Here is a 14,920-nt window from a genome sequence, read left to right on the forward strand (position 1 = left end):
CTGGGAGTCATGGGTGTTCTGGGTCTTCTAGACATGGCTCTGTGCCATGCTAGTTCCTAGTTCTAGCTATGTTTTATTTTAATCAAAGGCCTGGGACACGTTATTTTCTTATTTAATTCTTGGAATATCTTGAGACTCTGAGGACAAATCCATCACCAAAGCCTTCAGAGACTGATTAGTATGTTTCCATACATCACCATGCTTGGTCCGTAGGTTCATAAGCTAGAGGGTATTACCCCTGCGGTTCCTGGCTCCTCTTCTGGCAATTGTTGCTCACAGTTCTTCGAAATGCTAACAAAACCTCCAGGGAAAGAACTGTGTTACTTATCAAGTGAACCACATCCTCATGCCTGTACTGTCTCCCTACAAATGGTTGATCACCCAGCCACTTGCCCTACTTAGCTCCCAGGAGCTTTGTGAAAAGCAGATGAAACTGACAGTGTAGAAGCTCATAGAGGATGCAATGATGAGCAATGGTGTGGCTACCATGAGAGTCCATGAATGTGCTCCTCTTATTAACTAATATGCAGAGAAATTTGTCAATACAGTTTAGTCTTTTATATTGGCTGACAAATCACTTTTCCCTGGAGACGAGCCTACCCAATGTCCCCAGTGTGGCTGTTCTCCTGAGAAAGGAGATGCAGGCGTATAACTTCTGAGGGTAAGGAGGGTGATTCTGGCATGTGACCCCGGGGGATGGGGTTTCACAGATTGTGTAGGTTCTTGCCAGGTATGATACTGGTAAACAACAACCAAGACCCCAAACTGATATCTGCATCTTTGGGTTCCTTCTACCTCCAAAGATTGGTAGCTAACAGCTAGACTCAACTTGGGTCTCAATGATGGAGATTGGTATTCTCAATTTTAACTTTCTCCTATAAAGTTCCATCAGAACTTCACTTGAGTTTGAATCTTACCTCTGCAGCTGACCAGTTGTGTGGCCAGAGCATGCCATCGGATCCCTCTTTCTCTGTGTAGAATGATGTGGGCAGCAGAGTCCCGCAACCCTTTTCTGAGTGCTTGTGGATTCTGTGACTCACTTAGGGTGAAGGTGTTTGTGAGCCTCCTGAAAATGTTGGGTAAATGTCATCATTTTCAGACGAACTAGAGCATAGCATAAATCCAGCAAGTGTAAGCTAGTAAGTGAGGCTCTCAACATACCCAACTGCTTGTTGCTTTTCTCCAGTTGCCTCTGCTTTCAGGGCTTTGAGTTGCAGAAGTATGACAGGAGGCTTAATTGCTGAAGGAGTTTCTAGAGTAAACGTGCTTTGGTATCAGATCTGAGGAGATGGCTTAGTGTATAAGTGCTTGCCTTACACATACAAGGTTTCTGCTTCATTCCCAGAACCTATCTAGCCAAGGCTGAACATAGAGTGCCAGACTTATAATCCCAGTTTTGAGGAGGCAGAGATAGACAGATACCTGAGGTCCCTGGCCAGCTAGCCGATCCTACTTGGTGAGTTCAAGACCAATGTAAAATCTAAAAATAATAGGTGATTGGCTCCTGAGGAACAATGTCTGAGGCTCTCCTTTGACCTCCATGCACACACAAATACATCTTATGCATATTAACACTCGTGTACACACACACACACACACACACACATACACGCACACACACGCACACACACACACACACACACACTAAGAAAGAATCAGTCTAGTTCAGTTTCCTGGCCTTTGGGTTTGGGAAACTGAGGCCTAGATAGTTGAATTGTCAGGCTAGGAAACCGTGCTGATAGGAGACAGGTCAGGAGAGGATGAGCCAACATGGATAGGTCATTTTTATGGGTGGGGTGTGGCTGTCTTAGGGCATACCTGCATTACTAATTACAGGTACTTAGTGCTCTTTTGATGTTCCATATTAGAAGTCCTTTCTGAAATTTGTGGAGCTGGTTCTAGACCGTGTGGACTAGATGGTGTGGGCATGCTGCAGCACTGCTATGACCTGGCTTTGGGATATTTCCCGACCCATCACATCAAAAGAGTCAATTTTCCCTGATCTCAGATGGCACAACCTGTCCTTGCTTGGTGGTCAGCATTCCAGAGAGTGTCCACAAAGGTTGAACAAAACAGTGACCCCTTAGTGGACAAGCTTCTTCATCTGGAGAAATTGTCACCATTATTTTGGAAGGGATATTCTTGTAAGAGCTTTTACTACCAGTAAGTGAGAGGCAAAACCTTGCTTATACTGAAAGGACCATGGCTTTACTGCAGACAGGAGAGTATGTCAGACAACAGACATCAGGAACAGGAGCTTGGTGTGTGGATCCATCTTCAGGAGAAGGGGTGCCAACAAACACAAACAGCAGTGCTCAGTGTGAGTAGCCGTTTCTCCTCCTTGTTGCCCTAAAACTTCCCAGGTGAGTACAGGTCAAAGTCTCGGCTCTGCCACCTCCATATCTAGGACACAACTCCTGATCCAAATGTGACCCAGTTTTACCATCTAGAGCACAGGATCTCTTTCTACCTTGAAGGATCTCAGAAAGGTCAGCACGGCCTGGAGTCTGCTATGCTCTGTAATCAAGAATCACTAGCTGCTATCATTACCCAGCACCTGTCCCTGCCTATAGAGGTACTGGCCCTTTGGGGGACACTGGCTGTGCAGCATTAAGGCACTGCCTGACTCTATAGCTCTGTGTCATGTGCTAATGTTCCTAAGGTCAACCCTGGGCTTTTTGTCATGGCTCGGAGTTCCCACAATAGACTGCTGTGTTTGTGGCCACTTGGATTCCTCTCACTTTGTCATTGATTGCACCTGAGATCTTGTAGCTAACTGTGGTTATCACTTAAAGAGAGGGCATATTCACAGACTTTTGTTCAATGTGACCCAACTACTTGGAAGGTACCTACTTTTCCCCATTCTTCTTAAACTGATGCTCACAGACCTCCAGCAGTTTGCTGGAAGGCTTCACGGGGTTCCAGTTGCTGATTCAGGGCTGTCCCATGGTTCCATATTGTATCCTTTTCACCCTTCTGTCTTGTGGATCATCTCTGAAATCTCCTGTGAGGGTCTGAGGCTCTTCAGAGTAGGCAATGGGAGAAACAGAGCACATACCCGAGGGGCCTTTCAAAGCAGCTGTCCTAGAAGGGGAAGGGTAGCAGGAAGATATGGGGCATCTGTTCCTATGCTTGGAGCAAGAGTAGAGCATGATCCCCTTTACTTGCTTCTATACAGGTCCTGGCCTCTGTGATGCCCTCAAGAGTAGGGTCCTGTCCAGGAAAGTCGGTCTTGGCTACACTCCAGTCTGTGAGGCATTGGATGGGGGCTTTTCCCCAGTGCAGTGTGACTTGGCCCAGGGCAGTTGCTGGTGTGTCCTGGCAAGTGGAGAGGAAGTGCCTGGGACTCGTGTGGTAGGCACCCAGCCTGCCTGTGAAAGTAAGTCTTGAGCTGCTGGAGGTACTGTAGGCTGAAAGCCTCAAGCTATACTATGGGGTCTCTGAGACCCTCTGCTGTTGGAACGAGAATGGCAGAATACGAAGATAATTGATTGATATGATGGGGAAACTAGTGTGTGCACTTCCAAAAACCATAGCCTGACCTTGAAAGTGGGAAGAGCCTTGTGCCCCAGGAATCTATTGCGGTAGCTCAATAGAGTCTGGCCTAGTTTTCTCTATTGTCCCCAATCAGGAGAAACATCATTTCTAGTTATAATTCAGGAAGTTACTTGAATATCTAGTACTGATATATACATCACATGAGCACATATAATAATAGGAAAATGCATTATTATATTTTATAATAAACTTATTAAAATCCTGCCATGAAGGCAAGGCCTTGTAAGCCCAGCACTCCCTGGCAGGAGAATTACCAGTTTGAGTCCTGCTTGGCTGACAAAATTAGCAAGACCATGTCTAAAACAAAAGAAAACTAAACCAAACCAAACCAAACCAAATCAAACCAAACAAATCAAAAATACAAAGAAAGAAATCGACATTCTGGCCAAGGACACTAAGCTAAATAAGAGCTTAACTATGTCCTTGATGACTATGGTGTCCGTCTGCTCCTGGGATGTAGGATTGTACTAGGAATTTCTGGAGAGTCAAAGTTCTTGCTAGATCTACAGTAATGGGTGGTATTTGGTGAACTCTTAGTGACTGAGTATAGTTGGGGAATAGAAAGTCCCCAAGTTACTAGAAAATCCCCACGTGCTCTAACACTGCTCATTCAAACCCAGGAGAGCGGGGCAAACTTGAAAGCTTCATGTCATGAGGCCTGAATTTGCTCAGGTTCAGTTCTGAATGTTAAAGTGGGAGTCGAGTGGAAAGCAGCTGGGCTGTGAGCCCTGAGGTAAAGAGGGTGGTGGTCATTGGATTGACAATGCATCGGAGATGCTGCTGTAAGACTCACCTTTTCTGGATGTTTGATGAAACTGAGAGACAGTGAACTTATCCAGTGAGAAGGCATAGAAGGAGGGGGAAGAACCAGGCCCTGACAGAGCAGGACATAACCAGAAAGGGCCTGGGGAACAATCAAAGGGAAGCAGAAAGGTAGGCAGGAGCAGGACTGAAGTCTGGGAGATGGCTATTACTCTTCTCCCTCTCTGCCCCCAGGCCCACAGTGTCCACTGCCATTCTCTGGGTCAGATGTGACTGATGGAGTGGTCTTCTGTGAGACAGCCTCTAGCTCAGGAGTGACCACTGTTCAACAGTGCCAGCTGTTCTGCCGCCAGGGCCTCTGGAACGTCTTTTCACCAGGGCCACTGATTTGTAACCTGGAGAGTCAGCGCTGGGTGACACTGCCACTACCCAGAGCCTGTCAGAGTGAGTAGCAATAGGAACATGTCCTGCACTCTGTTCTTTCTCAGGGATATTGCTAAAGAAACTTTCTGCCGCTCAAGTACAGCCTTTTCATGGTAAGTCAGGTGATGCCAGGGTTGTTGAGCTGGCCCATGGAGCACTGCTTCTAGAAGGAGCAGATTAGATTTTACTAGTGGTTTTCCCATAATGAATATGGGAAGGTTGACATTATTCTAGGTTCCTTGTGGTTACTTGGATTGGAAACATATGCAGCTGGTGGATGCTTCCACTGCTGAGTTACAGACCATAGATGATGTGCTCTGAGATTCCTGTGCATCGTACATTGAGCCCTAACCTCTCCCCATATTTACCTTGTTCTCTCTGGTAAATGACTGGCAGGGTAGGGGTCCAAGGCCTCTGGAAGGTAGGCATCAGTATCATGGGTAAATGCAGGCTTCTTCCTATGTGCAACTTCTGCTGCCCCCGAGAACCCATTCAACTCAGTAAAGACAAACCCACAGACACATGCAATAGTGTGGCTGCATGGGTTTCTGTCTAAGCCTGACTTGGTGAAGTCAGGCTGTGAGTATTCCCAGCAGAACTGGACTAGTAGAACCTTATACTTGACCTTCCTGGGGCAGTGGTAGGAAAGGCATCTGAGGTAGAGACCCACAATCTGGGACTGACCTACATCACAGGGCTCAAGCTGACTGCTAGAGTGTCCACAACAGGATTAGCTGCAAAGCCCTATTGGTTGTAGAGGGTTCTCATACAGACAAAGTTTAACCTGTGGTTTGGACAAATAAGTGGCCCATCTCTTGATTTTGACAGGGTAGCTCCAAGTGCAATTAAGACCAAGTCAACCTTCATTGAGCACTGAGCAGCATTTGAGAACATCTACCCCTAGTCTGCTGAATTATGTGAGATGGTGGTATTTATGTGCAAAGCAGTGTGGGAGATTTTCCAGGGAGAATGTCAGAATCCCTGTAAAGAGGCAACCCGATTTGGGTGCAGAAGCAGCTCTGAGCTTGCTGTTGAGGAGGTTAAGTGTTTTCAGAGTTAAAGCAGAAAGCCGGGGTCTGTGTGCTTATGCTAAATTAGAAGGAACTATATATCAAGGAAAATCCACAGGAAGACATCCTACAGATCTATGGCCTCAGTCCTCTGACCTCTTGTGCTTGGCTGCAGGGCCTCAGCTGTGGCAGACCATGCAAACTCAAGCACACTTCCAGCTCCTGCTCCCACCAGGCAAGATGTGCAGTATTGACTACTCTGGCTTGCTGCAGGCCTTCCAGGTCTTCATACTGGATGAGCTGATAACCCGTGGCTTCTGCCAGATCCAGGTATGTACCAGCCTTTCCATCAGTGAGGGCTTGGTTTAAACTCAGTGTATCTGTCAGGGAGCCTCAGGTTGGAAAGAGACTTTTTAGTACCCAATCCTCAGGAGCAGGATGGTGGAAATACAGAAAGCAACACAAGACCAACACTCCTGACACATGATTGACATCAACAGTTTCTTCTTCTTCTCTGTTCCTAAAACAAGATGTTTTTCTCCATGCAGGTAAAGACATTTGGGACCCTGGTTTCCAGGACTGTCTGTGACAACTCCTCAATACAGGTGGGGTGTCTGACTGCAGAGCGTTTAGGAGTAAATGCTACATGGAAGTTACAGCTTGAGGACATCTCAGTGGGCTCACTTCCAAATTTGCACAGCATTGGTAAGTTTGCCTTCACTGCTGCCTTGAAGAAGCTGGGCAGCTTCATTGACTCCTAGACTGCTCCCTACAATGAAACTGGGGAAGGCCTAGTCTCTTCTCATAACAACACAAGGAGAATTCTGTCTATCCCTTGGAAAGAGCTAGTTGTGTATTAAAAAGTATGGACAAATTAAATTGCCTGGTACTGGAGTCATAGATGGTTGTGAGCCACTCAGTGTGGGTGCTGGAATTTGAACTCTGGTCTTCTGCAAGAGCAATTAGTATGCTGAAGCCACTGATACAGCTCACATGGGCAGTACAAAATAAGTAGATTACTAGATAATTACTAGATAATCAATCGGTTACTAGAAAAAACATAAAACATGAAATTAGGGAAGTGGGTGGAAGGTGTGGGCATGGGGTTAATCTGTGAAGAATTAGGAGAATGAGCTGCGAATGATATAATAAAATTGTATTGTGTTAATGGATTATAGAGTTAATAGTTTCATGTATATATATATATATATATATATATATATAGAGAGAGAGAGAGAGAGAGGTGTATATGCACACACAGTGCACACACACATGCACACGCACACACACACACACACACACACACACACACACACGCACCAGTAGAATTCTGGTCAATAAGGACAAATAGCATCGTGAACAAGGAAGAGTTAGATGGTGAGATAGACACAGTATGAAGGGAGATGGGTGGAGGTGGAGAGAGGAGTCTTTACTGGTTTACAATTTACATATCATCCACTTCCACTGAGAAAATACCTCAGTATATTGCCCCTTTTACCTTGACAGTTGTGTTAGAAATGAATTGAGAGACCACAAATGCCTAAGAAAGGGCAAAGTGAGCTGTATGAGTGTGTGGCTGTTTTCTCTGAGCTTTCTGATAGGGTGGGGAATAATTCACACATCTCTAAGTAAGGTCTGGAAGTTAGCACCTGCCTCTCCTCTGTTATTCAGTGCCCAGAAGTAACGAAGACTACCTGAAACTTTATCTCTGTTCTTGAAGTCTTAATAAAATACAAACAAACAAACATGTTTAGGATAGAATCTGGAAGGCAGGCTACGAGTCTGTCATTCGCTTGGCTTTCTGACAAGACAATAATCTACCTAGCGTTTTGGATCAGTGGTTTCCATTGCCTTCACTCAAAAAGCCGGGATGATTTGGGAGTGTTTGCTATTGTAAAAGCAAGAGATGTTAGTCCCAGCTTCAATGTGAAGGCAACAATGTCTGTGGCTTCAGGTCAAGCCCAATTTGCCAGTGGGAGGTTGTAGCATGGATGATTTCTGCACACAAAGGTCTGTCCCAGATCCTTACAAGGCACTCTTCTGCTTTCCACTTGGAAATCCATAGCCTTCCACATATTTATCAGAATTGTAAAAGTCACATTTCCAACTGAAGGGCCTACCTTTCTTTGGCATGGCCCTTTTATATACTCTAACCCTTGGGAACCGTCCCATCAGCAAACAAAGCATTCCTAGGCCTGTCTAACAGATGTGCACACTGGCACTCAGAGGGGGTGATGGATCACCTGCTTAGTGTGCCCCAGATCATGGCAATGCAGATCATGTACCAAGAGGGGTCAGTCTGGTGCCACCAAACCTGAACTTGTTAGAGTTTTACATGTGTATGTGTGTGTGTGTGTGTGTGTGTGTGTGTGTCTTTGAACCACCTTCTCTAAGCCCAGTCTGTCCTAATGAAGAATTTGTGATGCCCATGTGTACTTTCTGACAGGCTATTCTAGGCAGCCACACCCCAGCTCTCCTCTGAGTCCCTCAGGAAACAATGGGATGATCTCTGCCTATTCTCTATCTTACAGAAAGGGCATTAATGGGCCAGGATCTCCTTGGGCGCTTTGCAAATCTGATACAAAGTGGCAAGTTCCAGCTTCATCTGGACTCTAAGACATTCTCAGCTGATACCATCTTGTACTTTCTCAATGGGGACAGATTTGTCACCTCTCCCATGACTCAGCTTGGATGCTTGGAAGGATTTTACAGAGTTTCAACCACCAGTCAGGACCCTCTGGGCTGTGGTAGGTACATGCTTCCCTCTTGGCTGAGGTATGGAACCTCAGGGGACTGTAAAAAAGGCCATTGTACTTTGGGAGAATCATCAATGCATTGATCAATATGTATTTTCCTGTCCAGTTTTCAAGGGAATCACTCATTAACCATCACTCATAAGACTCACAAGGAAGAGGAAGCCAGTGTGTGACATTGTTCTTTCTGTTAGTTCTTCCTTGGCTTGAACCTGGTGCTGGAATCCCATGTCTACCCTGTATCCTAGCTTGACATTTCTTGGTTTTGTTTTGGCAAGATGTCATTGCTCTCAACCACTACATAGCCATTTCACAGCCGGCTCTACTGGTTATCGAGATGAGACCTGCTACAGGTTGACTTGACTGGTTTTGCTCTTGTCCATAAGCATCTTTGAAGACCATTTTCATGGAAATGCAGTTGCAATGGGAATGATAGATAGGTCAGCTTCCTGTCACTCTCTTTATAGTCACTCCTGACTCAGTTGCTTTTTATTATAGTTCAGTAAGTTGAACTTGAATTGGCTACAATCAAGATATCTTTAGGACTTGTTCCTTCTACGGGCCCTGGAGGGATCTGACTCCATCAGTTTCCCAGCCACATTCCCTGGCCCTAGAGTCCCTCTTTCATTGTCATGGACAATGTACTATAGTTTTCTGATCCTCCCTTATTTGGCTTCTTCCATTTAAGAGCCATCTTAATGACCTACAGCTGGATACTCCAGGAAAATTCCAGGGCTTCATGGTCCATCTATTTTTATTTTAATTCCACCTCTAATTTTAATTCCTGTTGGCCACAAAACTAATACACAGCTTCCAGTGGTAGGGATGTGGTGGTGTGTGGTAAGGAGGCAGGGTCATTGTTCCAGCACCAAAAAATTCAAAGATCTTATGATGGGATAGAAGCCTTCTTTCCTACATGGAGTGAATTGCAGAACATTTTTATTGAGCTGAAGAGAGATACTTTCTGTTGTTCCCCCCTATTTATATTAGTTTCAATACAAACGCTATGTAGACTTTCTAAAATCCTTGTGAAGTGAATTTGAGCTACATCTCAATCCTAGCACAGAGAATGGGAGCGTTGTCACTTCCAAACAGTATTTGCTGCATCAATTACACTCTGTGTTGTGACTTTGCAAGTATCTATTTCACAGGAGACCCTGATGGCAGGGCCTTTCTGCACCAGACAGATAAAGGGATGCAGAATCTGTTAAATGGGCTTGTGTAGCTTGAGCAGACTGGCTCCTCAGTGGGGCTTGAAGTCACCAAATCCAGTATCAATGGGTGAGGAATCCTAGCTCCTCTTGGGACAGAACACATATTTTGTCTTTCTGTCTACTTAGAGCTGCCCAGAACAGGGGGATGAGAAGTGAGAGGAAGAGTGGATGGTGGCATCTGCTAAATGGGGAAAACGGGAGTCATAGAGAGAGCATGTCACACATGCCAGCCACTGTGTTCTCAGACTTGACTATGCAGTGTCTTGAGCTACCTGGATGAACACCATTGAGTTTGTATGTGGGTGTTTATATACATGTGTTTTCACTGTGTTCATTTTACAACACACAGGAAGTAAGGGGGAAGCTGAGAATCCTGTCACAGGTGCTTAGTCAATTGTCACTCTAAGCTCCTATCAGGAGATTGGGGCTTAGATGGGAAGGTTTTGCCTAAAAGAGAAACCCAGTGTGGATTGTGTGGGGACCTGGTATCAGAGTGCGAAGGGCTTCAGTAAGCCCTCCTGAAAATTACAGAATGGTGCCCAGGAAAGAGGTCTGAAATCAGACTTTTCTCTAAACTTTCTTTTGGCCTTTTCTGTAAAGGCTCAGAACTTGGGGCTTTCTGAGACACATAGTCAGGTCTCAATAGTTTACCTTAGTCACTGTAGAAAGTGAAGTGTGATTAGATTCTAATAACCATGGATGAGCTGAAGCAGAAGACCAGACTCATTTGCTTTACCTACTGTAGTTGAGTATCATTTCAGCTCTATCTACAGTTTGTATTTCAACTGCTAAGTCTTCTGACCTTATCACAAAGGGTTGCCCTTCTCACCATCTAGTCTTTCACCTCTCTTCAGATAGAAAGGTCCAGAATGAATTTACAAAGACTTGCACAAAATGTCTAGGTTTTTCTGCATATGTGTGAATATGTCTGAGAACCCCCAGTGAATTTCTTGTATGTATGGGAACTTGTTGGTATTTCTGTAGAGCTGGGTGCTTTCCCCATGCTATCCTGTGAGTGAGGTTAGGAAGCTGAGACATACAGCTCTCTATACACTTAATCCATGGTCTTTAGAATCAGACAAGCTTGGGCTGGAGTCCTTGCACCAGCAGCTTTTTCATTCCTGGAATCCCGGAGGTCCTTTGTCCTCCCCTAAAAGTCCTGAACTCCTTGATGTAGAGCACATTTCTCTGCCTGTAACTAACCCTCAGTGAGCACCCCTGATTTTTAGTTGGCAGTACAGACATGTGATCTTGGCTCCATCCAATTCCAAAGCTTTGGTTCCACCCTGTGCACCACACCTCTCCCTTCTCAAAAGGGGAGTGCTAGTAAAATCATACCATCCAAGAATCAGGCTTCTCCTCCTTGGCTCTTCTCCTTCCAAAACACATCTGGAACACAGCTGTGAAGCTGTGGTGTTACAAGGCAGGGCATTGTCCTGTGGAGATGAAGCAGGCTTTTTTCACTGTCATCTGTGAGGTCTGATGTAAGTGGTCCTTGGTTGTGCACTGGCTTGGGTGGGAGTCGCTTCCCTTTCTTGTAAATTGTATGAGCATGGTCATTCTGACCCTGGGAACTGGTGTCCGTTGAGGATAGTAGGGAGAAGAAGCTTTGCTTGCAGTTTCCTTATAGGTCTGTTCACTTTTTTCTTTATATATATTTTGTGGCTTCTCTGGAATTCCCTCCTGGCAGCCTCCATTAGAGGGAGTCACAGGGAGACTGTCAAGATTTTCCATTTTTCTTTGGTCTAACACTAATTTCCACTTACCTACAGTAAGTTCTTTTTTTTCCCTCACTACAAATTCTCATAATAGAACTAGTTCCCTATGGACTTTTTTTATCCAATTGTTATGTTATGGCTTTCCCTTTTTCCTTTCCTCCTTTCCATCCATTCATCCATCTGCCTTCCCCCCCCCCCCAAGCTTTAAAAGTATAGTTACGTGCAAACCCCATACCACAAGTGCAGAGCAGCAAAGATTTACATGGTACCACAAGACAGTGGTGTAAAGTGCCCTTTAAGACAGCCAGAGAGGTATGTTAGGGCAGGTGCTGGGTGGGGTCTGAAAAAGTGAGCAGGAATTGGTGCTAAGATAAGTAGATGGGATTAGGGTCTCTCTCTCTCTCTCTCTCTCTCTCTCTCTCTCTCTCTCTTTCTCTCTGTCTCTCTGCACACACACACACACACACACACACACACACACACACTTAAGTGTTAGGGGCACAAAAGTGAAGACCATTGCAGAAACTAGATGTAATAGCAAAAAAGCAATGAGTCTAAACCTTCCTGGCTTTATGAGGCAATGACGTAGTTTCTACAGAAGAATAGAGTCAGTGGGGAAACATGGCAGGAAGTGAGCCATAGAGAAAGATAGGATCCTGTGTATAGACACAAGTTTGGACTACCAACAAAGCACCACAGAAAAATTTTGAGCTGGAGAATGACAGAACCAGAAAAACTTGACAGGGCTTGCACGAACTTCTTAAAAGGTAAAATATTATGATGTCACCCAAAGATACTTTTCCTCTTTGCAAAAGTACAGCAAGTTGAAAGAAATATTGGCAGGAAGAACAACATAACTCACAGCCTTGAAAGCTCTAAACCCAAATAGTGCAACCCTTTTATTATATAGAGGAGGGTACTCATCATAGCTTTTAGTAATTCTGGTTTGTGGATTAGAAGGTGAATGTGAGCATGCAGAGGCCATGGTCCACTTCCTGGTCTTGAGAGGAGCTACTTGCTCAGGAAAGAATGATGGTCATCAAGGCTCGACCTCATTATGATCTACAAAAGTGCCCTTTAGATGGAAAAACTCTTTGTATGAGGGGCAGTCACAGTGGTGAAGGAGCATGCATGCTTCTCAAACCGACAGGAGCGTGTGGTTTGATAGTATCTCTCCAGGTCTCACTTTCCTGTCTTTGTCAGGACTCTGAGTAAAGATGGCAGAGCTGATTACATTGGCCAGGAAACATTAGTTTCCTTTGGCCCCAAATTTACAGATACTTACTTGAAAAAAATTGTCTCAACCAATCATTATCAATCTGACTCAAAGAAGTAGTGGAACTTGGTGCTCAGAGGAGGACCCTCACTGCCAGCATACACTGGAAAGTACTACATAGTTTCCAAGATGTGGCTGCGTTTCTGATTTACTCTGACATAGCAAGAATGCATGCAGACTGAAGATGGTTACTCTCAGGATACCAACTCCATCTCACTGTGCTCCACCATGTTGTGCTTACTTTTTGTCATTTAATGATCTTGCTGCCAAATCAGAAAAGATGCTCTTTGCATAGGGCTGTGAGACAGCACAAGAGAACAGCTGGCACTGTGCATGTCATATGTCCTAATTTCACCCTCTCCCCTTCTGGGAGAGTCCTTTAGCAAGTGATGGCTGAGCATTCCAGGTGGAATCCCACTTATCACTTGTGAGATGGGAATAGATACTCATTCTTAGTGGTAATCATAGAGGAATTTAAATTCAACAATGTGGCTACTCTGGCAAGGGACCGCATCCAAAGATCTAGGTCGTGTTATCTGCCTGGAATACAGACATATCTTTAGTACACACATTTAACCCAAATGAAGGTAAAGTTAGTTTGTATAAGGATGCAGCCATGTTTAAAAGTGATGTCTAATTGAGTGGCAGACAAAGTGACAAATCAGAGAGAGATTTCAAAGAATGAGTCAGAGATAGGATAAATCAAACTTTCACAAGAACAGACAGAAAGGGGAGGCAACTTAAGGGAGTAGGAGAGAGAGAGAGAGAGAGAGAGAGAGAGAGAGAGAGAGAGAGAGAGAGAGAGAGACACAGACAGACAGACAGACAGACACAGAGAGAGACAGAGAGAGACAGAGAGAGACAGAGAGAGACAGAGAGAGACAGAGAGAGAGAGAACAGTTTTACCAGAAAAGTTTTACAGAGACAAATTGTAGGTGAAGACAGGATGAGACAGAGAATGGGAAAGATCCAGAAGATCAGAATAGATTGGCAGATTTTGTCTGAGGCCAAGCAGAGCAATTCATTTAGAAGCTGAGAGAAGCCAGTTTGAGTCAGTCATTTTGGAGAGGAGCTTGGCTCATAACAGCTGAGTTGCACTAGCCTGTCAGAGTTCAGAAAGAACTAGAGAAGGATATTGAAGGATATTTACTTGGCAATAAATCTCTGAGATGACAATTTCATCTGGCTAACAAAAGTTACTTTTATAGGTAATACATTAATCCATAGACCAGAGAGCACCCTTCCAATGGAGGTAGCTCTCATTTTATGGGATAATACTCAGTTTTTGAAGTTATTTGACAAATTATTGTGGACACAGTCCTGAACACGAGGGAAAGAGAAAAATGCCCTTCATGTTTCTCTGAGCCATCAGTGTCAGGGTGGCCAATCCCTACATTTCTCTACAATGGATCTCCTGAAGGCTCTAACTTTAATACCCTGTAAGATATATATCTTTGTAGTTAGAATCCCACTGCCCAACTAATGTATGCACTCACTAAATAACAATTATTTTTACTTTTACTTTGAGGGATATAGCCACATTAACAAGAAAAGTGAGGAGGGACTGAAGATGTTAGAGGAACACAAAGTACTAGGTGATAGCAGATCAGGAGTGTAACAGTAAGACACTGACATCCAGCATGACAAATTGATGGGAGATCTTATCCACAGAACTTGGGCTTTCTGAGTCAATCAGAATCCAAAAGGCCTGATATCGAGAAGAATTTTTAATGTAATCTGCTGGCTGCCTAATTCTTGTCTAGTATAGGCAGCATTGTTCGTGACTGACACACAGGGACATCAGCCATAGCAGTCAAATGAGATGGTAATAAGTTTCTAGAGTTACTGGGATTGATACACTGAGAAAGTACCATTTGCACAGTTAGCTACAAGGAAGGATGACCTTAAAAGTAAAAGTAATTGTTATTTGTTGAGGGCACACATGAGTCTGGCAGTAGGTTAGATTCTGTATGTATGTGACTATTATACCCCAATAAGTACTGCTCCATTTCATACAGGATAAAAATGACTTTAGAGGACCCTAAGAACTATATAGAAAGTTGCACTTTACCTAATCTACCTACACTTTCAGCTCTCCATCACATCCTTAGATTTGGGGAGCTATGTTTGGGCCTTATCTTTCCCATTGTCTCCAGATTCATCTTCTGCCAAGCTTATCTCCTTTGCAACCTCAGCTCTGGCTTGA

General features: G+C 44.4%; 1 protein-coding gene across 2 annotated transcripts in view; it reads left to right on the forward strand.

Annotated features, from left to right (window-relative positions):
* Tg (thyroglobulin) overlaps positions 1 to 14,920 on the forward strand; it is a 184,898-nt gene that overhangs the window by 23,556 nt on the left and 146,422 nt on the right. For both annotated transcript variants that reach the window (NM_030988.2, NM_001270783.1), the window contains 6 exons: positions 2,218 to 2,320; positions 3,179 to 3,379; positions 4,555 to 4,764; positions 5,929 to 6,083; positions 6,302 to 6,458; positions 8,285 to 8,500. In NM_030988.2, the coding sequence (NP_112250.2) occupies positions 2,218 to 2,320; positions 3,179 to 3,379; positions 4,555 to 4,764; positions 5,929 to 6,083; positions 6,302 to 6,458; positions 8,285 to 8,500 (1,042 nt within the window). The remainder of the gene's footprint in view (positions 1 to 2,217; positions 2,321 to 3,178; positions 3,380 to 4,554; positions 4,765 to 5,928; positions 6,084 to 6,301; positions 6,459 to 8,284; positions 8,501 to 14,920) is intronic.

Source organism: Rattus norvegicus, chromosome 7 (assembly GCF_036323735.1).
Source record: "Rattus norvegicus strain BN/NHsdMcwi chromosome 7, GRCr8, whole genome shotgun sequence".
Classification (NCBI taxonomy): domain Eukaryota; kingdom Metazoa; phylum Chordata; class Mammalia; order Rodentia; family Muridae; genus Rattus; species Rattus norvegicus.